General features: G+C 36.0%; 1 protein-coding gene across 3 annotated transcripts in view; it reads right to left on the bottom strand.

Annotated features, from left to right (window-relative positions):
- Positions 1-21,042, bottom strand: part of LOC121427354 (phosphatidylinositol 4,5-bisphosphate 3-kinase catalytic subunit alpha isoform-like) — a 49,205-nt gene extending 28,163 nt beyond the window's left edge. For 2 of the 3 annotated variants that reach the window (XM_041623702.1, XM_041623704.1), the window contains exons 1-3: positions 20,934-21,042; positions 18,033-19,090; positions 9,070-9,279 (exon numbers count right to left, since the gene is read on the bottom strand). In XM_041623702.1, the coding sequence (XP_041479636.1) occupies positions 9,070-9,279; positions 18,033-18,378 (556 nt within the window). In that variant the 5' untranslated portion in view covers positions 18,379-19,090; positions 20,934-21,042. The remainder of the gene's footprint in view (positions 1-9,069; positions 9,280-18,032; positions 19,091-20,933) is intronic. The other variant, XM_041623703.1, reaches the window with a different exon arrangement.
- Positions 21,043-26,114: the final 5,072 nt, after the last annotated feature.

Below are 26,114 nucleotides of genomic sequence, written 5' to 3'. Positions count from 1 at the left end.
ATGGAATTTTTACCATTTCACTCTGACATTTGAGAAAAGATTTTCTTGGTCCAAATCTTTAGAATCAAAACTGGGTTCCAAAGAAAACTGATGAATTTTCACAAGGCCACTGCACAAATTCGACTTGGTCAAAATGAACGATATTTTACACAGGCTAGCTTCAATAATCTTTATAAGCATAATAATGTCAATAATTAAGATATTGATTCAGTCAGAGAGGCTATAGCACCTCACATTAGCCCCCACTTTTCAGGACATCCCCTGGAGGATCTGTGTGTAGCTGTGTGATTGTTCCAGTCATTTAAAATTTTGATGTTAACTTCCTGTAGGCTGTAGCTTCTTTGCGATCAAGCCAATCACTTTAACATGCCTGTGAAGGATGTGTGATAAACTGAGACAGAAGTCTCAGGTAAACATCCACCTGCACATGCTAATATTTGTTTGATTAAAAGCAAGCAAAAATACATGAAGGTACCTACTCTCTGTTTATCTCTTCCATTGCATTATGGAAAACCCCCTAATACATCACAAACAAACTGCTTAAATTTCCCTCTTACCACCCCACGTTCTATCTGTTTTCCCATTACCTCACTCTCGATCTATCTCTTCTCCATACCGGAGACCCCTGGATGTTTCCAATATGGCCGGTGGGAAATAACACACTGCTTCAAGATGGTAAACAACCCTTAATAATTCAATGATTGCTCAAAGTACAATTACCATCGCACTACGATCACACAACCCTAGAATTGGACACTTCTCTAGCATCGTAGAAAGGGAAGGATTCTAACCACATCACAAAAAAAAAAACAGAAAATGATACTGAACATTGAGGGAATTATTCACATGCTTCATGACATGCATACTCTACTTCCTCTTCTAAACATCTCTTCATTGATTTTCTCTATTATTTTTGCCCATCTCAAGTCATGCATTATTTTTCTCCTGGATTTCCTGGCCCTTTGCAATCAATAAAATGTAAATTTTAGTCTTCTAAAATGAAAACATCAGTATCTAAAACTCATAACTTACATGCGTTCTCTCTTTCTCTTTTAGGGAGTACTGTCTACATTTACTACATTGTAAAAGAGAAATTCAAAGAAATATGTCAAGGTATGACTTATTGCATACAAAATATAACTCAATAAATTTATCAAAAAGGACTAAGCTTTAATTAAGACTAGGAATTGATAAAGCTTTACGTACTCCTACCTTGACCATGCTTTCAGGAATCAATAAATCCTTGTCTATTAAACTGATTTCCAGTATCCATAGTTTGAGAAAGTATAATGAGAATGGTGTCTAAAGTCATGAAAAACATGTGATCTGATTGATCAATATGAACATGTAGGAAACTCCAAACATGATAAGATGAAGCTGGTGATGCATACAGGTTTTATTTTGGTTTTATTTTGAACTGATGCACAGAAGAATAAGAAATAAAAAAGCCCCCCCCCCCCAAAAAAAAGGCCAACTCGGGGCTCTTTGGCAACTCAAATATTAAAGGGGGGGGGGGGGTAATTTGAAAGGTGAATCCCACTGAGTCCCTGTACAGTTTATTTTAACTGCTGTTTCATACATGTATATGTAATACTGCCCTCCTTTTTTCAGTACTTTACAATCTAACAATAACCTCCAAACCGACAATGAAACATAATAGACCATTGGTCATTCTACAGTCTGTTTAACCAGTGTGAGGCATTGCAGTACAATCTCAAATGATGAGTGAAAAATCATTGAAATATTTGTTCAATCTCATTCAAATAGATGTTCTTCAATTGCTTTCTCAGATGTACGAAGTAACCATGGATACCATGGAACAATTTCATCAAGAACCTTCTACTTTCTGCTTCAGCTTTAATTGAAATTCAGTCTGGGTACCTCATGTTTGAAATCGTGAATTCTCATCTAGAAATGTATTTGTTCTCTTGGACTGTGTGTTTATAATTTTGATTTGAAGCAACAATGCAAAAAACACCAATCATTAAATGTGATGTACATGTAAGTGTGCATCTTTTAATTGAGTCTAAATATTTGACTGATGTTTTTCATTGATTCCTTTTTTCATGTGTACTATACTAAATATGATAATTTGTAACTTGAATGCTCCCTTGAAAGACTCTGCTTTTTATATCTTTTAAAGAAAGACATTCATACCTAAAATCATAAATGAAATGAAGATATCTGTAGGCCTTATCAAGGTTCAGGTAGGTAGGTTCATAAAGTTATACATGACTGGAGAATGTTACCAGGTGCTACTTGTATAGCACAAATAAGTTATCAGTCAGATAGTAAAGTCATTTGTAGCTTTTACTATACGAACAGCTTTATAAAACACCCACTAGGTCTTGTGAAGTCTATCTGAAGAAAAGGCATAATGACCCAGATTATTGGTACATTTTAGGTATAAAATTATACAGGAAAATGTTTAAGGTAATCTTTCTTTGGTATAATCCAAAACATGCAAACAATTCAGGCCTGACACTGCACTAGAAGCAATAACATAGATGTACAGGTTAATTGGCAAAATGCAACTCTCATGGGAGTTATTATCCAGCCATTCTATTTCCATGAGCGTTGATATTTCAGAGATGAACGGGAAGATGCAAATCAATTTATGATAATTATTATCATTATTAATGTAGTTCTATGTACACAGTGTACATGTAATGAAGTTCTGAACTTAGTCTGAAAGGGGAACCCTCAAATGCAAAGTCTATTTAAAAAACTATAAGTATTCACATTTCAAAATGGCATGTAATAGGAATATAGGGTCATTCCATGCCAATTCACCCAATGAATGTGCAATTTTGCACCCGACCGTCTCAGAATTCGTTGTAATTTGGTATACATAAAATTCAACATGGCCCAAGCACAAAACAAAAAAAATTAGTCCAATCGGTCCGTCGGTTCTCGCGCTACGGCCCGCCCTTTTCTCCGTGTTTTGACAAAAATGGGCGTGACCTTCAACTTTCAATGGCCACTGCATCGTTACGTGTTGACCAATTTAATGAAACTGGTACCATTTGATAGGAAATTCAGAGAGGAATCCAAAACATGCATCGAATAATGTATTGAAGCAATTTATAAGGTCATGACCTTTGACTTTAACTTTGACCTTGAGTTTGACCCCCCGGACAAATAATTTTTTAACTTGATTTTCGTGTATGTTAATTATTGGTATGTTATTGACAAAATATGTTAAAATAAATGATATTTTATTTCTTCACCTTTAAAAACTCTTCCTAAGATACCATGAAATTTCACTCTAGTCCCACACACTGATATTCATGTTAGTAAAGTGTTTACCAGTTACATGATTTCTTCCAATCTTAAGTTACAGTATGCAAGCACATGAAAAGAAATTAAGCTTAATCAGTTTACAAATACAAGACTAAACCTTTATGCTAATGAATAGGTATCTGTTAAGGCATTTTATGATTCAGCAATATATATCATATACATATATATAGATGTATATATTTTGATGATAAAAGTGAAGACTTTACTACTACGAATATATATGATATATATTGCTGAACATCAAAATGAATATATATTGATGAACATCTGTTCATGTTTACTGTGCATTTCCAATCTAGGGGGGGAGGGGGGAGGGGGAGGTGATGGGATGAATGAAACTATGGGGAGAGGGGAAGAGAGATCACATACAATTAATTAAATGAAAATCAATAAAGAATATCTTAAAGGAGCAATATTTAGATTATGAATATGGTCTTAGCTTCAATGGAAAGATTATGATATAGGGATAATCATTATGTCATTTGAAAAAATTGACAAAAATATGTAGGGTGGAAATCGTTAATTACAAAGAGCAAAAATGCCACTCCGAATATGCCTCGAATCCATCTCTAATAAAAACTCGAATTTGGGTGACGTGTATGCTTGTACGAGAGACATGATTGGCTATCCCACATCAAGCTCTACTTGCATGCAAAACCCATTGCGAGGGTATGTTTTCTCCACACGATCAGTCACTGGATACTTTGATCATGAAATGGAAGAAAACTCAAAAGTTTATCCAGGGCTCGACATTAGCAGCGGCCCGGTGGCCCGGGGCAACCAAAAATGAGAGTTGGGCCACCAAAATTTTGTAAAAGCCAACACTTGGTGGCCCGGTTGGGCTACCAAAGTTTTGATAAATTGTATTGTTTTCTATTGTTTTAGGGCCACCAAAAATATGAAATTGATGATTTTGGTAGATTGTTTGGGCCACCAAGAAAAAAAAATAGTGTGGAGCCTTGGTTTATCTACAATTGGATTTCAAAATAGATGATTTTGAAGAAGTGATTGATGATGAAGAATCTAGCTCTCGTGAACAACAAAGCGACATGGATAAAGGTGAAGAATACGCAGGTAATGGCGAGTCAGATCAACCTGCTGAGTCCCTACCAACTCACACACAGCTGCACGCACATCAACAAATCTTCAATGAAAATCAGGTCCACAACCACGTTCTGGCAGAGTCTCTTCACTCAACAAATTGACTTTGAAATATATTTAAAAAAAACAATTAAAAATAATGCTTGCACTGTACTTACAAACAAGTGAAATAATGTCCGAACCAAGTAATTTCTTAATCCAGCAGAGCAGACGATATGCACCAACGTGACAAGAAAGTGAACTTCATGTAGAATACTCATTCGTTCTGTCTGAATTTCAATCTCGTTATTTTGACTAAATTACCAAATTCAAGGGATTATTTTTTCATATAAAATAAGGTTACAATTGAAATTATTTTTGTAATTATGATTGAATACTTTGTTGACTCAAAAATTTGAGATAAATTGAATTAGATGTAAAACTAAGAGATCAGCAACAACGTGCATAGCTAGCTACATGTAGATGTAAACAAGAGCTGCAAGTGCATCTATCTGGAGTATTTTGCAGAGCATTGCAGTGGAATGTGCAAGGTAACGTTAGTAGATCTGAATGCTATTTATATGCAAATGTTTACATTATAATATATTGTATCCTAACAAAAGTAGACCTATTATGCTACTGCTCAGCAATGTTATTATTTCCATTCACAGATTACATAATGTAAATCAATGTCGGTGAAATAACGCACAGCCTATTGCAATGCACACATTGTCAATTTCCACATAGTGCCAATACCTGGGTATTGATAAACCACTGATCTCATAAAAAATCAACGTTTTCGCGGCCGGTGTTTCCGTGTTCGAAGCACTCAGAGAAAGAATTCTATATATCAATAAACTGACTTTCATCGGTCTCCTTGATAATGAAGTATACCACCTTGTTCTTCTTATTTTCTGCTTTAATCTTCATATATAATTTGCCATTTTTGGGATTTTCAATATATTTCTACTTTAAAGAAAAAAAAACAAATATATATATGGTATTATGGTTGATATTTTATACCGAAGATGAAAATAAAAGAAACATCCTACGTACATTGTAAATTGAATGTATAACTTAAAAGGAAGTTTATGCCACAGTTCATCATTTTGCATCTTTACAAAAACAACCCTCACCTTGCACCCCTCCCCAAAGACATTGTATGTGTCCCCCTCAAACTACGGCTACAACTTGGGGGGGGGGGCTATAAACTTCATAAACTTTTTAGCAGCCAATTAAAATTCACATTTTTCCAAAATGTGAGATAAAAGAAGAGATTCTGGACTGTGTCAACTTCAATTTACATGTAATGGAGGAAGTACTTTATAGTGCTGGGCCTACACATCATAGCTCAGACTGGATAAGGGTTTGGTTCTTAGCAGTAACTCACAGTACCATTTGACATTTTGGAATGGTTTCATAGTTCTAGGTTTTCATTAATTAAAAAATACAGAGTTAGAAATTCCAACTATATGTTTTAATGATGAAAAAGCAATGTATATGTTAAAATCTAGAAAATTTCTAGATCCTTTGCATCATTATAGTATCTTTAAAGAGATGAATTCTGATATTTTAAAATGCCACAGTAGTAATGATACTGATTGGGTGTATACGTATAAAACAATGCTGAGACAGTCAATTTCATATTGTACAATCATGGAGCTACATTAGAAGCTCCATGATTTTACAATGTAAATCTTTTTAGATGTACACTAGATATTTCCGCCTCAAGAAGCCTCGCCAAGTCTACACAGCATAGTATTCAGATCAGTTATGCAGTTCTGCAAGGAGCATGGGGTAATTCACTTAGCAAGCCAAATCTTATCGTCTCCTAATTCAATTATTGGGATCATAAGCCAATAAATGGGTAATTGGAAATACAGACAGGCCTTTTCTATCTCTTTTTCCATCTCTCTTTTCATGTCATCCCCGACAGATTGCTTTCTGGGATGGCTACCTCGTTTGAAATGTTAGCAAATTCTTTAGCGGATGTCAACGAAGCTGTCATGCTAAACATTCCATAGTTCAACTCGTGACATACGGGTATAGCATTGCAACGTATGACTTTTTAAGAGACAATGTCATGCCGAAAATGGCTCATTTTTATACTTTGTGTACAAAGTCTAATACCCCTTTCATAAACCCCATTAAAATGAATTAGGCGGCTAATAGCAGCATAATTTGGTCGCAAAATTGGAGGAGGAGGACAAGAGTTATCCACATTTTGATTTTGAGTTTATGAACGCATTTCCAAATAATGCGGATAATTGCCATGGTGCGGTCACAAGGTCACCCTTTTCCAACACAACCGCATCGGAGGGGGCGTGTCCAGTTGTCATGGCGATTATCCGCCTTTTTCATTACGGGCGCTCGTAAAAATAATGCGGCTTATTTTCGGAGTTTATGAACGCAATTTTTATTGAATTATCCGCATTACTCTTAGGCGGCTAATTGGAGGATAGGTTTATGAAAAGGGTATAAGGGAGATGAAATTTACAAAAGGATGATTATTCTTCTTTCTACCTGGTCTGCTTAATTAATTCAGGGTTTGATTTAGTTGTTAAATCGTCTGTAATAATTTCATTTAAAAAACCAATGAAAAACAAAAGATGAAAAAAACAAACAGAAATACATAAGAAATTCTATAAACAAAACAAGTGGAATGCTTCTGGCGGTCTCACCTGCATCACGCGATTCAATTTAACAGCAGTGCTGACTTTGAAAACTACTATAACTCGCACACGATATTTAGTGATATTTGGTTACTCTTATGTCCACGTTTTATGAACTAGACCAGTACACTTACAGAGATATGATGGTAATTCAACAAATACCCCCAACAACGCCAAAGTTCATTGACCTTACATGACCTTTGACCTTGATCACGTGACCAGAAACCAGGATGTTCAGTGATACTTGATTACTCTTATGTCCAAGTTTCATGAATCAGATCCATAAACTTTCAAAGTTATGATGGCAATTCAAAATAACCCCAATTCGGCCAAAGTTCATTGACCCTAAATGACCTTTGACCTTGGTAATGTGACATGAAACTCATGCAGAATGTTCAGTGATACTTGATTAACCTTATGTCCAAGTTTCATGAACTAGGTCCATACATTTTTTAAGTTATGATGACATTTCAAAAACTTAACCCTAGGTTAAGATATTGATGTTGATTCCCCAACATGGTCCAAGTTCATTGACCCTAAATGACATTTGACCTTAGTCATGTGACATGAAACTCAGGCAGGATATTCAGTAATACTTGATTAACCTTATGGCCAAGTTTCATGAACTAGGTCCATATACTTTCTAAGATATACTGTCATTTAAAAAACTTAACCTTCAGTTAAGATTTGGTGTTGACACCGCCGCCCCCACCGTCGGAAAAGCGGCGCCTATAGTCTCACTCTGCTATGCAGGTGAGAAAAAAATAACGTAAGAAAAAACTTTGCTTTCACAAATTTTCTTTGTGGAAGCCTTTAAATTAGATTTCAAAGATGACATCTGGAAAAAAAAAGAAAATTTGAACTGAAATTGCTTGTTAAATTTGCAAATGTTTTTCACGAATAAATTTGCATATTTTATTCATAATAAATGAAAACAATTATTTTCAGAATTCCTTTTTATACTGGCTTGTAGTTTATGTACATGTAGTAAAGTGGAGCATTGTGGCCCAGTGGATTAGTCTCTGGACTTTGAAACAGAGGGTTGTGGGTTCGAATCCCAGCCATGGCGTAATTTCCTTCGGCAAGAAATTTATCCACATTGTGCAGCCTTCAATCCAGGTGAGGTGAATGGGTTCCCGGTAGGATTTATTCCTTGAACGCTTTAGCGCCCAGTAATATGGCGGCTCAGCTATGGCCGAGGTAATAATATGATACCAAGTATCAAAGCACAGTTGAGTATATGCACATAGTAACTGCGCTACATGTATATAAATGGACATACTATTATTATAAAGAATGCGTGTGCCAAATTTCCGTGCGATCTCCCGAACCGCTGCAGAGATCAGATTCAATACATCTCAAAAAGCCCAGTCATTTTAGGGTTAAAGGGGAAGGTCATCCTGACAAAAAGTTTATTGTAAAATAGCAGAAAAAAAACATTGCCGAAGGTTTGAGGAAAATCTATTAAAGAACAAAAAAGTTATTAGAATTTTAATTAATTTATTTGTGACGTCATATACGAGCAGCTTTCTAACATAGCATATGGTAAAAAATCAACGAAACATCATTTTCTCAGAAAATTGAAAATGATTTGTATACCTTCAGTATATCAATAGACAAATCATTCACACCCGTTACTAAAAAGAAAACAAAACTAATTCATAAGGAACCATTAAAAAAATGAAATTTATGCATTTTTACAATACGTAACATACTATGGGGCAGCTGCTCGTTTGTGTCGAAAAAAATCCCAAACTTGAATTTCTAATAACTTTCTTAATCTTTAACTGATTTTCCTCAAACCCTCACCAATGTTTTTTTTATTTTTCTGATATTTTTACAACAAACTTTTCTTCAGGGCGAACTTCCCCTTTAAGAGTTTGACATCACATTGTGAGGATCTTTATAAAATTCTCAACAATGCTCAAAACTTTCTCATTATTTGTCCTTTTTTTCTCTACCTTTAATTGACCTTTAACCTTTGATATAAGCTAAACCTGTTCCAATGTCTCACCTGTTTCTAGTTTCTGTAGGATATGATTAGGTAGAATCTCGGATGCTTCAAGGTTTGGTGGATAGGCATAGAGTGCTTGACCCATCTTTCCATGTTCTTCACGTTCCTCTACTACATTCATACATGTTGTTAGAATGTTACGTCTAAAGTGAACCACCTGAGGATCTTTGATGGAGTCAAACTCGTTGATTGGGACACCAATGGCCGCTCCTAGGATGAGAGACAAGATTGGAGTAAACACTGATTTTCATGAAAAAGTCTGTAAAACAAGGCTTACTTGTCACTATATCATCGAGGATCTACATCTGGTACAGTTACATAGGCCTAAACTGAACTTTGTGAAATCTTGAAATCTACGCTGAAAAATGTTCACACTGAAGATCACCAACACATATAAGCGCATGTGGGACAGTGTATTATTATTGCTTTGAATGTCGACCCGACGCTTGACCCGAATCCCATGCTTATTTCCTAATCCTCAGCAATTACACAATTTCTTCCAGAATCATTTGGCACCTATTTTTTATTTATACAAACAGACACTTTGGTGGTCATTTTATTGGATTCTATACAAACTCATTTTAAAATCGTTACCACAAAACTGGCATTTATCTTTAAAGCAAAAAATAAGAACTCTAATTTCACAGGACAAAATATCAGGGAATAGTTACCTGGTATTTGTAATGTAATCTGATAAAGGTAAAAGCAGAGCTCCTTTGTTTGTTTATGTTCATTTACTGTTGAATTGCCTTTATTTTATTTTTAAACCAATGTGCCTACAGTAGGACTCTATGGTTACAGGACTAATTTCGCAGTTGATCACAACTGCTAATCAAATTTGGCAAGTAAGTTCCTTCCTGAAGATCATAAATTAGTTCTTAATATCCATAACATAAAAAAAAACATTGTGGCAGTTCAAAAGAGAGACAGAAGTACTTGTAAGACTGTATCTCCCAAAATTTTCATTTTGATGCATATGAATTTTAGACAACCCATTGTCAAAAGAGTCTCTTTTTTGTTTTAAAAGGAAAAAATACACACACTTTAATTCCACAAATTGGAAATCCAATGGACCAGTTTTTAATTTTAACAACTGCCTTTTGCTCATAACATCAAAACTTATTACATAATGGATTCCTTGTATTTTAACTGTATTTAAGGCTAAGTTGTATTAATTTTATCTTTCTTTTATAATTTTTTGTTCCCTTGTTTATCAGGTTATTTATATGTGAAATGAGAAAATAAAATATCATGTGTTATCATTGCAGTGGCAGCTGCAATCATAATGCAGGAAGTTTTTATATGAAAACAAAATTGCTTGCTTAATATTTCAACCCCTTTCACACGGTACCAAAATCGTAATGAATGATTCCAGAAAAAACTAATTATAATGATGAATTTTTAGCATGTGTGAAACCAAACTTAACTAATAAATGCTAATCACTATCATGAATTCAAATTCTACTCCAGAGGTAAATTCTAGTTCAGTTTTATGGTACGAATTTTACATCTGAAAGGGGTGACCTCCAAAACATCTCTTGAGGGGCGGAGCTTATGTGACCTTATCACTTCCGTAGATAATACAATCGTCATGCACTCGTCGTAGTTTCTTTTTTGTAATGCATTGCTTTGATTGGGTTTGATTGACAAGTCATCAAGGACACAATACTGCCTTCGCTCGGGAATCTGAATTCAAATGACAATTTTCGAGGGAACATGTGAATGGTACAATGTTTCTAAGGACGAATTGTAATTTTCATTACAATAATGAGTCAAGATTCTCGTATGAAAAGGCCCTCACACTGGTGGAATCAATATTATACATGGATTTTAATAACCTTTTCTAAGGTCATTGCAATTCTAGCCTTAATGATTATTTTCTGATAGAGTCCTCCTTTGCTATTGCCATTTTAATAAGTGTACATGTATGTACCAATGATTGAGATATTGATTCACAAAGGTACATGTACATGTAGAACTTCGCACAGCAATATTGAATATGAACATTTTGTCGAACAGGTGTAGACATGCACATACATGTAAAATGTCAATGCATTCCACCTTCTGTAGTACTGATGGGGTGTAATAGTCATTAATCATGATCTTGAATACTTGGAAGTATCAAAATTTATCCTAAATTTATGATATCTTTCAACATACATGTACATTTACGTTATAAGCAATATTGATACAAAACACACACTGTAAAGTCATTATAATTTTAAGTTTCTCCAAATTAAATGTTACATTTTTTAATACATGGGTCACAATATTTTTTGGTTTGACCTGGTACAAATTGCAACAAAGATTTTTTAACTGTTTCTGGCAGTAATTGATCTCAGGAATAACAAACTAAAAATCTACCAAAATCCGCATTCAGGAAAGTACCGTAATTATTTTTAAGATGGCATCCAAGATGGCCGCCATTCACTGAAAATGGATATAACTCACTCATTATCCACCCTAGAATCCTAATTCGGTTCATATTCCATGGTCCATGGTAGTTGATACAAGTTAGAGACTTAGAGTGAATATATGTAAGCACTCCAGGTTACCTGGAAAATCCAAGTCAAGATGGCAGCCGAAATGGCTGCCATAGGCTAAAAATCCAAAATTCATCATTATTACTTACCTAAGTGGCTTTATTTGGTTTATATTCAATGGTTTTAAGGGTGAAGTCATACATCGGGACAAGTTACAGTACAAGGACAGCTAGTGGTCTGGTGTGCTAAAAAATCCAAGATGGCTTCCAAAAATGGAGTATAAAATAGCTGTTGGTACTTTCATATCTACCTGGGATATATGATTTTGCTGTCTAAACCATGGTTTCAATGGTCAAATAATATATTGGGACAAGTTACAAGGACAGTCAGTGGTCCAGTGTGTTCAAAAATCCAAGATGGCTTCCAAAAATGGAGTCTTAATTTGCTGTTGCTACTTACTGAGGACAAATCCACCCCAACAAAAGTTGATTTGAAGAAAAAGAGAAAAATCCAACAAGAATAACACTGAAAGTTTTAATGTTGTAACCTGATCCTGTAGTGGTACGGGTTAACCTGCCAGTATACCCCCGATCGCGGGTTGCGGGCCGGGCCGAGTTCATTCTCGAGCCCGCAGACCGTCATACATGTACGAAAAAAGGGAAAAGCAATGACGCATAATAAAAAACATTAACAATGAAAATTGAGTTAGGATCATGTGCTTCTTACGTGGCGGATTCTTTTAGAGACGTAGATATTTGACAATGTGGAGAAAATTAAAATATTTCATATTTCACATAATGAAATACAAAAGAAATAGTGAGTGGATGACATCATCAGTCTCCTCATTTGCATACCGACCAAGATGTGCATATAACTATTTTATGAAATTAAGCGAAGCTTTAAAATGTCATCACTCATAACTATAAATTATCAGTGTTATGTTTGTTGGATTTTTGTCTTTTTATTCAAATCAACTTTTTCTTGAGGTGGACTTAAGCATTTCAAGCCACTACATGAATGCCACAGTAACTATGCCATATCAAGACCTCATCTACATTTTGTACTGTAGGCCTACCTCATTAAAACCCTACATCTACATCCCTGTACACTATTTTATGACACAACAAAAACCATAATGTTTCCCCCCCAAAACATAAAGTTACGAGTACACGTATGATTCCAGCCTTTCCTCTCTTTAAATAGATTATCATATTCTGAAAACCAATTGTATGCTTTATACATGTGGGTCTGTGTATCAAGACTAGTAGCAGGCAATTTTCTGTGTTTAGTGTACCTTTAAAAGGAGTATTCATCAGTGCTTTTATTCTCTTGAGACAAGAGATGTTTTGAACAGAAGACTTGTTTTTGAGGCAAGTGGGCAATTCCTGTCTGTGGTGTTTCAAAAATGGTAAACACTTATCTCAACTTGGAATAGGTACTGTGACTAGGGAGTGACAGAGAAAGATACATGAGATGGAGAGAGAGAGAAGGTGGGATACTGAGAAAAAAGACAAAGACAGATCATACAAAGAGAAGAGTTAGGAAGGAATTTGAAAAAAAGGCAGAAATAAAGAGAGAGTCAGAGACAAAATCAATTAATTAGTTGCATAAATACAGTGTAAACAAATAAATGCAGGGCGCGACAAACCCGCTTGCCCGGGGCAAGTGAAAATGACGTGCGGGCAAGCACCTCTCAAAGTCAATTGCCCGATCAGGCAAGTGGTTGTTGCGTCTTTTTTTTCTGTATCGTACCTCGTTTTTCCATGAATCATCCAAAATCCACACTCAAAATCATGAATCAGCCTTAAAAAATAGCGAGTAGCGCAGTTTCAAATTCCGAAATTGCGTTATTTTTTCTGTACCACGTATTTCCATACATGGTACCAGGTATGAAAAAAATCAACGCAATGGCGCCGGGAAACAGTTGAATGTAGTATAGGGGTCCATTATGACTACCACCATGTGCAATTTCTAATGCACATTTTCCCCCTTCCCATATCACAATTCTGTGATAAAATAATTAGAATTACACAGGAAATAAATCACAGAGTCTAGTAACCTCGCATTGGTGAGTTGTCATGTCATTCGGCTTTGCTTTTCAAAACGGCCTATTAACATCCAAAATAACTTGCCGTATTTGTTAATTATAACTTAAAATTCATTTGTTTCCCTTTTTGAGGGGATGAGGTATATATCAGACTATAAATCATCAAACAAAGCTCCATCTATTTTACAAGGCCGGCGGGAGGCTCACACACGTGCGCATACTAGCTAGCCAGTCTGAGCTCCGTCTCTCTGCCAGAGCTCTGGGGGACAATTCGCTCAGTAAAGGCCTCAATGATGGTGATTTTCTCTTTCAGACAGAGTTTACATTTCGGGTATATTATTCAAAACTTCCAATAAAGTTTGATGATTTCTTCATTGTCATGTATATTTAAGTTATTAATGAATACATTCTCACCAAATTTAGACTCCCCCATAGAGAAATGCAATTTTCGTAGAAGTCTGCGTTTTCAAAGAACTTCAGGAAAAGTTAGGGTATGTGGGCCTTTATTACATGGCCGAGTACAGGTTATTGTACTGGAATAGGCGAAGTAGAAATTAGATATTGAATTCATTTATATCAAAGTTCAACTCACAGTCACAGTCACACAAACACACACACACACACACACCCAAGATTCTAAGCATAGTGAAAAAAATTACTTAAAAATCATACAATATTAAACAATGTTACTAATAATTCATTAATAAGTGAACAGGTATTCCTCAAAATAGAAAAAAAAGTAGCATGTGAAAACATGTAGATAAAATTATTGACCGAGTGGAACATCATAAAATGATGAAGAAAAGACTTGATGGTTTCCAAATAATTTTTTTTTTTAATCAAGGAAATATGGAAAATAAATGACCATTTCATGGATTTAAAGATGCAAAATGTGAAATTTTAGCCACTCCACTTTTGATAAAATAATTTTTTCCGAGTCAATAAAGAGCTGAACATTTTTCACTGGCTTTCTTTATAGTTTCCAACTACGGTAAATGAAAGCAATTCTAAGGAAATATGTTACGCAGGTAGCCATTTCATGGATTTAAAGATGCAAAATATGAAATTTTAGCAACTTTTGTTGAAGGGTTTTTTAAAACCTTAAATAGCCATAAAATATTGATTTTTTTCTCCAAAATAAATGTAAAGACTCAGGCCTACGTTGCTGAAAATATCCTTTTCAATGTGTGTTCTTTTATACTGGACATGATTCTCAATTGTTATTTAGTATACCTTAATAAAAATAAGAGTAGTGCCGTCATAATGAAAAAATTATTTAAAAAATTGGGCAAGCAGTTTTTTCTATCGGGCAAGCAAATTTTTTCATCACTTGCCCAACAGGGCAAGTGACGAAAAAAAATTTTGTAGAGGCCTGAAATGCATTGTAAATGATTGTAAATAACAAATGAATGTACATAGACAAATGAATGGATGGATGAATAAATGAATAAATAGATGAATAAAGAAAGAAAGACAAGAGAGAATGCATGTGAAGAGAGGACAAATGGAAAAGGGAAGGAGAGATGGAGAGAAATTGAGAAAGAGACAAAGGAAAGAGTCAAGTGAGTGGACTGATACCTCATTCTGTGTTTTATAGCTCCATGGTACATTTATACTAGTGTTTCAAACAACATCAATGTTTGCTGCAGTAGACTATTGTACTTTGATTAACAAATTTTGTTGAACTGCAAATTTATAATGTATGAACTACAGTATGAACTTGAAATTAAATTTGAAAATGAATATTATTCCATGTCATTGACTCCTCTGTATCAAATCATAACAGCAAGAGAATTACTACATGTAAACATGTGGGTTGAGGACCACTTAATACCCAAACATGAAAACAAGTTTTTTTTTAGCATTTTCTCTTCATGGCTTCTATGCACATATGGAAATTTGTCTCTTGTGATGACAAATGTTAATGAAGGAAAAACAGGTACATTGGAATTAATCAGTGTGCTACCTACATGTAGTACCTACCTATCAGGAATTTATTTATCAATTTTTTACTTATTGTTCAAATATTTCTGTTTTCTTATAAAAAAAAAGAATATACATGTATGTGCGATGTGTCAAAAATAGATGAAAATGAAATTCTACAGTGAATGCCATTGAATATCAAGTCCTGTCAAGATGCATGTTGATTTCATGCTATAAAGCTTTGTCTCACAATGCAGATTATCACTCAGCAAACTGTAGAATTAATGATAACACATGAATGTAACCAGTATAGGGATAATACCATAATCCTTCATCTCAGGCCTGAGTCAAAATGTTTATTCAAGTGACATTTAAAACGACTGTTAACACAAAAACATTTATAAATTTTGGTAAACATTTAAACTGTTTGAGAAAAAGCAACCAAAAATACCTTAAAACGTACATGTACCCAAGAATTACCTTTAATCACACTGCTTTGAAATGAATAGAGAATGTATTTTTCACTCATAAATACTTCCAATTTTAATGGAAAATGAAGTGAAACAATATATCTCCCTTAAAAAAGACAGAATATTCACATTTTCAAGTCTAGATCTATTACAATAGGCCTACACAAATTTGAGCATGTGGAGACATATAAAGTCGCATGGAATCTTCTTTAATTCATTCTACTTACATTCTGTCATGAATATGCAGCTGAATTTGATTACCTGTTAATATTTCCCTAATTTGTAGCAGCTGATGAACCCAAATAACACACAAAAAATCATCCAAAATGTCAATTGAAATCAACCTTTGTCATGCGAGCAACCATCTTGGAATCTGACTCTTTGATATTGAAACTATTCAATATCAAACTTTACTTTTAAACAAGTGGAATGCCTCTGGCTGTCTCACCTGCATCACGTGGTTCAATATAGCAGCAGTGCTGACTTTGAAAACTACTCTAACTCGCACAAGATGTTCAGTGATACATGGTAACTCTTATGTTCACTTTTTATGAACTAGACCAATAAACTTACAGAGATCTTTGGTTATTCAACAAAAAAACCCAACATGGCCAAAGTTCATTGGCCTTACATGACCTTTGACCTTGATCATGTGACTTGAAACTCGCACAGGATGTTCAGTGATACTTGATTACTCTTATGTCCAAGATTCATAAATCAGATCCATAAACTTTCAAAGTTATGATGGTAATTCAACAGATACACCCAATTCGGCCAAAGTTCATTGACCTTTGACCTTGGTCATGTGACCTGAAATGCGCACAGGATGTTCAGTGATACTTGATTACTCTAATGTCCAAGTTTAACGAACTAGACCAATAAACTTTCAAAGTTATGATGGTAATTCAACAGATACTCCCAAATCGGCCAAAGTTCATTGACCCTACATTGTAAATGACCTTTGACCTTAATCATGAGACCTGAAACTTGCACAAAATGTTCAGTGATGCTTGATTACTATTATGTCCATGTTTCATGAATCAGATCCATTAACTTTCAAAGTTATGATGGGAATTCAACAGATACCCCCAATTCGGTCAAAGTTCATTGACCCTAAATGACCTTTGACCTTGGTCATGTGACATAAAACTCACGCAGGATGTTAAGTGATAATTGATTAACCTTATGTCCAAGTTTCATGAACTAGGTCCATATATTTTCTAAGTTATGATGACATTTTAAAAACTTAACCTCAGGTTAAGATTTCGATGTTGATTCCTCCAACATGGTCTAAGTTCATTGACCCTAAATGACCTTTGACCTTGGTCATGTGACATGAAGATGTTCAGTAATACTTGATTAACCTTATGGCCAAGTTTCATGAACTAGGTCCATATACTTTCTAAGTTATGATGTCATTTCAAAAACTTAACCTCAGGTTAAGATTTGATGTTGACGCCGCCACCGTCGGAAAAGCGGCGCCTATAGTCTCACTCTGCTATGCAGGTGAGACAAAAATGAAACGATTGTTCTTTTTTCTTTTGGCTTATAAAATCTAAAAAAATATTTTCTTTTTAAGAATTACCTTTTCTTGTAATGTTGGATGGAAAAAATAAAAATGAAATCTTATTATTTTCTAAAATTAAGTTTATTGTGAAAGAGGCCACACATGTTTGGCTATTTCAGCTGAGTAAATTCTATTTACAAACATAAGATTCCCATCCGATATAGCCCGCAAAATATATTGTGCCTCTCTCATAAAACAATTTTACATTCAATTTCTACTTAAATTATTGTTCATTAATATGAAAATTAACATGTAAAATGTACATTCTTGGAGTGCCATGAGCATGACCAGTGGGCTACAATATAAGTAGCCATTATTTTCCAGGAAATCATTATGTAATGCTAACAAATTACAATTTTTAATAAGACTGGAATATATTCCTTTTGTCTTGGCTGATCAATAATCATAATTTCAGAGGTAGCCTGTTTGTGAAAGACCATGAAATATTTATAAGACAAAAAGACAGCACTAACCTATTTCATAATTGAGCATCTTCTCTTCTCTGTTTCCTGCCGGTTCTACAACCTTCAGCCACGGTTGGAACAGCCTTAGATCACAGAGTCTCCGCCCCTCATCATAGAACTCCTCCTTCTCCGCATCCTGGGTGATGCTGACAAAGATGTAGGAGGATGCTTCCCCTAGGAGGTGAGCTAGAGGATACTTGAAGGCTTCTCTCCACAGCATGGCCTTAACCTTCTCCAAGGTAGCTTCACGCACACATTCCATGGTCACCAGGATCCCATTTGGTAGGAGACATTCCACACGGATCTTGGAAGGCATCAGGTGTGAACCCCATAGTTCTCCAGAGGATGGTGGCATTGTCGGTGTTTCACGTTAAACTTGAGTTTAATTGGTCTCTGAATGCAGCGAAGTGCTACCTGTGAAGTGGATTGATTCTTATATACATGTAGATTCCACCATTCTAAGTCAAAACTTAATTTCATAGATAAGATATGATTTCTTTGCATCCATGCAGTTATCCTTGCCAAGGGTTGATAAAGCTTCCAATCAGCCTAATAAATGATATGATGAAGATGTTTCCTGACTTTAATACATGTAAAACTTATTCATCACTTCAGATTCTTAGAATCCAACCTTATTTCAACTTGCATTTGCTGAAGATCATCTGGATAATTACGTTCACAGACCAATAAACCAATTATGAATCAGGAGCAAACAAAATTTTCCAATCAGATATTCCTTTCATAACAGCTGTTTACGTCACAGTCTTAATCACGCTTTTGGATCTCCTTGTTATCTGCATAGTGTACCTGTATGCCCCTTCAGAAAAATGCTCAATTGTAATGATCAAACATCTTGATGAAGATGCATTTCCTTGAAAAGGATTACTGTTTCACATACGGTAATAAAGGGCAAACAGAGGACTTCTTAATTAAGACAGAGGCGAGTTGAAACCGGCACTTTTTTCATTCCAAAGTCTTACTAATTTCAGGAAATTAGGCAAATGTAGCATTATTCGTTGAGAGAATTTATGAGTAGGCCATACCCTTCACTGTTGCCATGTATATTGCTGGAAAACAAAAGTAGGAAACAAAAGGAGGAAAACACAAATGAGTGAATAATAAATTCACAAAATAAAATAAATAATAATAGCAGCCAAGGTTATTATAAACGACAGGTTTATAAACGTTACGCGACGCACGCATCTGTAATGATGGGAAGAACAATAGGAACAAGATGGCAGTGTAAACATCAGGCAAGTCTCTTCTGCCTTGTCATGATATTAATTATTATCCTCTTTTTTTTATGAATTTTTGTTTAAAAATAAAATTGATGGCGCAGAAATGTCGGAAATGAAGTTGCATCCCATGTAAATGATTTAGGGCTAGATCTTTTAGAAGGAAAGTAGAAATCTCGGGAGCGAAAGTTTCAGGTTTTGGCGGCCTACACACGTGTATGGATAGGAATAGATCTACCTGGCTTCCCTGAGAGTAAAGCCTACATCAGTAAATGATTTTTACTCTCAATAAGTCGCCTGGCCCTGGGCCCTGGCTATTATATTAGTTACGGTAACTAGCCTAGGTCTAGTTAGACCAAAAGCTTCGGTCTCTGTTTTGTTGGTTGTTCAGCTGAACTTCGTTGGCTTCACTCACCAAATAAAGAGCCCAAAGTTCTAGCGCGATCTGTACAGGGGACTCAATGGCCATATGTTTATGTACTTAAGATCGGATAAAACGGGGAAGTGAATTTGCGCGACAGCCCAGGTAAGTCAGTTTTTGTTCCTTTTAACTTCATTTTTCTCCGTTTTTTCGCAATTGATGCCAAGAGGGAATATAAATTTGCACTCTGGTCACTATAATTTTCGAAATTTTTATTCATTAAAGACAAAAATTGAAAAGCCCCGACGGGGGGATTTTGCATTGCAAGTCCCCTAATGGTGGCTGCACGATAGCGAGCCGTCTGTGTACGAGGAGAAATAAAAAAAAATGTTAAAAAACTCCTCGAAACAGACGGCTGCCAGCTGTCTACGGTCTAGTATAGTGAGTGATGGTATTACCGACCGGCCTTGTATTACCGAACGCGCGCATCATATGCGTCAGAAAATAATCAAATACGCTCAAACCTTTGCAACTTCCTTCTAAAGGAAACTTAAATTGAAAAATGATGAAAAATTATCAAAAACACAATTTCGAAGTCTTTATATCCTCAAAACAATAAAATATGGTCAAAATAGCTCATCAGTGACTTTGTTGTTTTCCCAACTTTTCCCATAGAAAACACACGTTCGGTAATACGATACCTTTTCAAGTGACCGAAATATTTCACTTGCGAAGAGGGGTCCGATTGGAAGCTGATGTCGTAAAAATGAAAAACAATTTCGGCAAAAATTCTGCATGTTTATATTTTGTAGGTATTTGTGTATTTATGGTGAAAGTTTGGTCAATTTTCTTGGAATAATGTGTTTGATATGATCAAATTCATGAAAAGTGTTCGGTAATACGATCCACTACCATATAACTTAGAATTCTTGGAAAAAAGTTTACATCTATCATGTCTATAATTTTCGTACTAATTCATATATTAATGGTGGAAGCTTGATAAATTATAAGAAAATATTGTATATGATATGAATGACTATGAAAAGTGTTACGATCCACTGTCTGTGAGTTGGAATTGGGCTGGCAGCGCGCGGCACAGCACTACCCACCCCGATCGTCCAGGCACATCCTCAGATGAAATATCGTACCGGCCCGGTACCGTACCGGTACTCGATTCTCGTACAGTCACATTCAACAACACTCCAGTTTCTAATCTATGTAAATGTCGATTATCAAAGAAACGAACGAAATTCAATGCATAGGGTGAATGAAGGATATAAAAACTACGGAATTCCTCAAATAGGAAATACTTACAATTCTATAAATAATGATAAGCATCAAATCCGCACCAATGTACAGGTCACTCAAAGAATCCGAGGAAGCATGCATGCAGCCGATGATGGGGAAAAAGTTGTTTACGACTAGACTTTTTTACCCAGCATGCATTATGCACCATCTGCACTGCTATTAGTCTTAGCTGGCGCTTTTTCAGACTACTTTGTGGAAAACAAGTTCTTGCTCGGTAAACGTGAGCTTCCCTAAATAGTTGCCCGCAAACTGAGAGATGCCAATAAAATGATTAATACTCTATGCCCGCAAGTTACACACAGTGGTGACTAATAGCTCTATGATGTATGTATGAAGGTAACCCGACACATGCTCCGGTTGACAAATGCTCCCCAAAATGCGACATCATTGCTCCTCGACATTCGCTCCGCCGACATTCGCTCCGCCGACAGTTGCTCCGCCGACTGTTGCTCCGCCGACAGTTGCTCCGCCGGCAGTTGCTCCGCCGGCAGTCGCTCCGCCGGCAGTCGCTCCGCCGGCAGTCGCTCCGCCGACAGTCGCTCCGCCGACAGTTGCTCCGCCGACTGTTGCTCCGCCGACAGTTGCTCCGCCGACTGTTGCTCCGCCGACAGTTGCTCCGCCGACAGTTGCTCCGCCGACAGTTGCTCCGCCGACAGTTGCTCCGCCGAAATTTGCTCCGCCGAAATTTGCTCCGCCGACTGTTGCTCCGCCGACAGTTGCTCCGCCGACTGTTGCTCCGCCGACAGTTGCTCCGCCGACAGTTGCTCCGCCGAAATTTGCTTCGCCGACTGTTGCTCCGCCGACAATTGCTCCGCCGACAGTTACCCCGCCAACAGTTGCTCCACCGACAATTGCTCCACCGACAAATGCTCCGGCGACAATTGCTCCGCCAATATTTGCTCCGCATGTAGGGACAGTTGCTCCACCGAAATTTGCTCCGCATGTAGGGACAAATGCTCCGCTGATAATAGCTCCGCCGAATAATTATTGTTTTTTTTTGTAAAACAAACAATGCTTCTTCTCCAAAGCTGTATGGTCATTATCATTATTCTATATACATGTATTTTTAACATTCCTAATTGAATTGCTCAGCGGAAAGAAATAGTTTGGCTCAAATTAAATTTCCCATCAGCGCTTTTATCTCGATTATTTATCCCTTGCTTGGAAACCACCTTCTCCCCCGTCCCTCTCTCCTCGATCATTTTTTTTTCTCTCTCTCTGCATTCCTAGTAACTCCTGTTCCTATTTCTTTTACAACCTCTCCCTTTACTTAATCTTCTCCTATCTCTTTCTTCTCGCTCTAAAGCTATTTTGGTCTGTTTTCACTGTTTATTCTTCTAACTTTTTCCTACCCCCTCTAATGGAATTGAAAACTAATAAAGTTTTACAATCTTGTTAGAAACTGTCACTTTAACTCCATTTTCTTTTATTATTTTTTCCCTTCAATTACGTGCAGTGTGAAAACAACTCTCCTCTTAAAGGACATGTCCACCACAAGAAAAAGTTGATTTGAATAAAAAGAGAAAAATCGAACAAGCGTAACACTGAAAATTTCATCGAAATCGGATGTAAAATAAAAAAGTTATGATATTTTTAAGTTTCGCCTAATTTCATAAAATAGTTATATGCACATCCTGGTCGGTATGCAAATGAGAGATCTGATGACATCACTTACTCACTATTTCTTTTGTATTTCATTATAAGAAATATACAATATTCAAATTTTCTCCTCATTTTCCTGTGAAAAAAGTTTTATTTCTTCCCGAACATGTGGAATAATCATTATTTAACATTTTTTTGAATTAGTAAATAGTCACTTCTTAGCTTTATTCTTATAAATCAACAAAGATATATAATATCATAATCCTTATTTGAATAATGCAATCGCGAGTGCGAACAATTTTTTTTTAATTTTATGTGTTTTGTCCTAAAATTTGAACATTCTGGACAATGTTATCATGAAAAAGTGCATGGATGCAACTGGATAAAAACTAAGAATGCGAAGTGCGAGCAGAAATTGTTAATACACGCTTTGAACTGATAAAAAAGGTATCTATTAAGATTTGCCTGCAGTTAGCCATGAAGGAGTTACATATTTTAACAATCAAAGAATGCGAGCGCGAAGCTCTTTTAAAAAAAATGGAAATTCTTAGCACTTTTTGTGATTTCAACAGGATAGGTATACAACTAAACAATTGATGGAAACTTTCGAGATTGAGACCTAAAACGAGATACTCTATTCACGTTTTGTAAAATATGTAAAGGATGAGTAATTGGGGATCTTCCTAACACTAATAATGCGAGCGCAAAGCGCGAGCAAAATTTTTTATATACGTTTTGAACTGATCGAAAAGGTACCTGTTAAGGACTGCTTGCAGTTACCCATGAAGACTCTTTATATTCCAGCAATCAAATAATGCGAGCGCGAAGCGCTTTTTAGGAAAATTGTGAGGTGAACATGGATCGTACTTAAAAAACAGCTAATATTTTTCATCATTATTACTTTAGCTTTTGACAAGAGACCGGGACATCATTAGGACAAGTCATCACATTCCTATTCCTATTCCTCTTGCTAAGTGCGAGATGAAACAAAAGGGACAATTTAATTATAAAATTATTTATCTTATTTATTAAGCTAATATGCCTAAGTAGGGCACGGAATCATGGCCTGAAAACTGGACATTTCAAGAACTTTGGTAATTATGAATAAGATGCGTGAGTAAAGGCATTTTTAACAAACAATGCAAGCGCAAATCGCGAGCCGAAACTTTTGATAGATTGTCAACGAAATGTGGATTTTAAGAAATTTGTTGTGTAATCAATATTGAGACATACATCACTTGCCAATCAAAATGCGAGCGTGCAGCGCTAGCTGATACGTTTTGACAATCAGATCTGCAAAGGGATATTTTGAAAACTTTATGGAATACACGAAAATGATAAAGGTAACCGATAAGTTATATTTGCAAGCGTGCAGCACGGGCAGAAATTATTAATGTTCAGATCGTAAAACTAACATTTTTAAAAATCACTTTAAAACAATCAATTTGTAAATCAAACAAAATAATGAAAGTTCGATTTTCGCGGCGAAATATCTTTTGCATATGACTTCCAAACTTGATATTTAAGCTCCATATTGAACAAGATATTTAAATCAACTAACAGGCAATGCGAGCACGAAGTGCGAGCGAAATTTGTATACAGTGAAATATGAAAGGTTCTTTTTATTTTCCAAGTCTTTCACTTGTTTCCTCTTCTTTTTTTCTCTCTTTTCCCTGTTTTTTTTTCGTTTTTCCCCTTCCCCCTTTTTTTGCTCCGCTAATAGGGGGACTCGGGCCCCTCCCACTGGATCCGCCTATGATATAAAGTGGCACAACAACTTGAATGGTAAAACAAAATAATACAAACAAAGTATGTAACGCAAAAGGATGTTACAAATATTTTCGTCAGAGCAAGTGTCTTGTCTAACTGTCGGTAGAGCAATCGTGAGCAGGGCAATTGTTATTCGAGGAGCATTTGTCCCTACATGCGGAGCAAATATTGGCGGAGCAATTGTCGCCGGAGCATGTGTCGTTCGGGTAGCATTTGTCGGTGGAGCATTTGTCGCTAAATGTGGAGCAATTGTCGGTGGAGCAACTGTCGGCGGAGTAACTGTCGGCGGAGCAATTGTCGGCGGAGCAACTGTCGGCGGAGCAAATGTCGGCGGAGCAACTGTCGGCGGAGCAATAGTCGGCGGAGCAAATATCGGTGGAGCAAATGCCGGCGGAGCAAATGTCGCATTTTGGGGAGCATTTGTCACCAGAGCAATCGTCGCCGGAGCATGTGTCTTGGATTCATGTATGAATGGTGGTCCATAATAGGGATATATAGTGACGTAATTACAGGGATGGGAGGGGACACCCCCCCCCCCCCGACTGGCCAAACAAAAAAGAAACTGGGGAAAAGAAAGAGAAACGTAGTGGTGGAAGAAGAAATTATTTCATATTATGCCATTTTATGTTATATCATACATTTTATAGTATTACACATAGAAATATTGTTTTCATAACTTTATGAAAAATGATTTGCTGGGGGCCTTTGTGTTCATCATTCCTTGTACTCGCATTTAAGGCCATATACAGTGCGTATAAAAAAGTTTTCACATATAATCTTGGGTTTGGGTGTCATCTATCCGATAAAAGTAAAGGTTTTGGCAGAATGTTACACTTGAGTGAGCACTGTCGATTTTTGTAAAACTCGCAGAAATCTGTTTGCGCGAAATGCTTGTTTACACACTCGGTCAAACTTACCCTGCAACACATTTCTCATACATTTCCCTTGCACTTTTAGTTAATTGAAAAAAACCCCGGATACATTCAAGCATTTTGTAACAATTTTGCCACCCAAATTGAAATTTCAACACGTATGAGCACAACCTTTGCCCTTTTTGTGCCAGCTGGATCTGAGGACAAAACTGAATCTGAACAAAAGTTTCTCTGAGACATCTCCATCATTTTTTCACTTAATTTTTTTATCATTTAAAGTGGGTTAGGCCTACATTTCATTTTTCACTTAATACTTGTTTCTCCACACTTTTCCCAAGCCGCTTGACAATGATTAACAAAATGAAAATCAAGCATCTGCCATTTCATGTAAATTACAGCTCAGTGTAAAGCAAATATCGTCACAATGTGTGGGGAGTGGGATGGGGCGCAATCACTCTTCGAGGTGTTTTGGGCAAGGAAACAATTTTTAAAAAAAAAGGTAAAATATATCTTCAAATCAAGCTTAAGTCCGCGTGTTCTTCATGATTAATGTCTACTTTTATTCGCATAACTATTTCAAAGTCCTGTGCAAATCATTTTTCACTAACTTTGAATGAACTTTATTGATCCTCCTTGAAAAAGTAACATATAACAAGATACATGTACAATTATATGCTGACGCATATGTCGAAAACGTTAAAAAGCAACAAACATCGATTATTTAAGGAAAGTAATATAAAGACAAGGAAGACGAGGAGACCTTTGGAAGCCAGGCTTGTTATACGGTCCGTCAGTATTGAGACAATACATTATTTGTTTGTTTAAAAGCAAAACTTGATTCTAGCTAAACCGGTTGATTATTAAAAAAAAAATAAAAAATAGGTTGTACTAAGGTTATACGAGGATACTATGTGGTTAAAAACTATTTACAGAAGAATAATGG

The sequence above is a fragment of the Lytechinus variegatus genome, chromosome 14 (assembly GCF_018143015.1).
Source record: "Lytechinus variegatus isolate NC3 chromosome 14, Lvar_3.0, whole genome shotgun sequence".
Classification (NCBI taxonomy): Eukaryota; Metazoa; Echinodermata; class Echinoidea; order Temnopleuroida; family Toxopneustidae; genus Lytechinus; species Lytechinus variegatus.
The sequence above is the reverse complement of the archived record's forward strand: the minus strand, read 5'-3'. Positions and strand labels throughout refer to the sequence as shown.